At 36.1% G+C, this 1,299-nt stretch overlaps 1 protein-coding gene across 1 annotated transcript; it reads left to right on the top strand.

The window, feature by feature from the left end:
- Positions 1 to 167: 167 nt before the first annotated feature.
- On the top strand, positions 168 to 665 carry LOC108356182 (protein SCAI-like). Its single transcript, XM_017607307.1, has 2 exons — positions 168 to 331; positions 482 to 665. Exons 1-2 carry the CDS (start codon positions 234 to 236, stop codon positions 663 to 665), a joined length of 282 nt encoding a protein of 93 aa, XP_017462796.1. The 5' UTR covers positions 168 to 233.
- Positions 666 to 1,299: the final 634 nt, after the last annotated feature.

Here is a 1,299-nt window from a genome sequence, read left to right as displayed (position 1 = left end):
AAAAAAAAAAATATTTGCACACAAACACTTTTTATTCGCGCATTGTACAACTGCTGGCGTATTGAATTTTTAGCTGTACGACTAAGTATATTCCAATAACCAATATTCGTATCTTTTCAATTAATCTCTACTGTAGTCAATTTTGGCCTTACATTCACTCAACTCTGCATTTGACTATCTATTCTTTTCAGCTCCTTAATAAAATACACATAACACATTACAATTGAAACGGTATGGTGAAAATGGAATCCACAGAAGAACAGGATCGAAAGTTAGTACTGGAGTTTTGTCATTTGCTCGAAAAATCAAAGCAACTGTTCAATGGCCTCAGGTAAGTGNTTGGAGTTTTGTCATTTGCTCGAAAAATCAAAGCAACTGTTCAATGGCCTCAGGTAAGTGAAATTATTGCAATTATTAACATAAATATATTAATTTATGTAAATAAAATTTTTTGTGTTTTTTTTTTCATAAAACAACACAGAGACCTGCCACAATATGGACATAGACAGTGGCAGGCGTATTTCGGGCGTACATTTGACGTGTATACGAAATTATGGAAATTCCAACAACAGCATCGCATGGTATTGGACTCGAAGTACGGACTGAAGCGTTGGCAAATTGGCGAAATTGCAAGCAAAATTGGACAGCTTTATTATCATTACTAGTAAGTACAAAATATATGCAAGTATTGAAATACTAAGTACTGAGATTAATTAGGAATATGAAAATTTTTAATTCCATAAGTTCATCGGATGGAAATTGAAATAGATTTTAGATAGATGCTGTTTAGTTAACTGCTCTTCTACCTAGCGTTCGCTAAGAAGCCTAGTGGGGCACTGGGCAGAAAGGTAAAGTTTGTATACAACATTTGGTGTCAGCTACCCTCCAGTAACCTAGATATATGTTTTAGAGAAAAAGCTAATAGTCAAGTACCCGGCCCTGAAATGGACATCTTAAGGCAAGTTGGGAACCTAAAGGAAAGAATCGTTATTGAAATAAGGGAAATTGTTCCTTTTCTATGCCAGTGCTCTACCCTCTAAAGAAAATGCCTCAAATTTCTTGGGGGACCAGTGCTTCGATAGCTTAGAGTAAACCTCAATAGTGGGTCTGATAGCAGTTCGCAAGAAAATCAGGATGGTTCAAAAAGAAATTAGGGTTGGGAAAACCCTCTTTTGGGCATCACAATGGATTTATGCGGCCTACGAGTGAACGTATTCTAACCTATGTACATAAATATATACATACTAGTGAATTCGGTTAAGGCATGTCGCACAGGGGTCAAATTTCAGATTACCTATG

Source organism: Rhagoletis zephyria, unplaced genomic scaffold (genome assembly GCF_001687245.7).
Source record: "Rhagoletis zephyria isolate East Lansing unplaced genomic scaffold, Rhagoletis_zephyria_1.1 Rzeph_scaffold_55051, whole genome shotgun sequence".
Taxonomy (NCBI): domain Eukaryota; kingdom Metazoa; phylum Arthropoda; class Insecta; order Diptera; family Tephritidae; genus Rhagoletis; species Rhagoletis zephyria.
The sequence above is the reverse complement of the archived record's forward strand: the minus strand, read 5'-3'. Positions and strand labels throughout refer to the sequence as shown.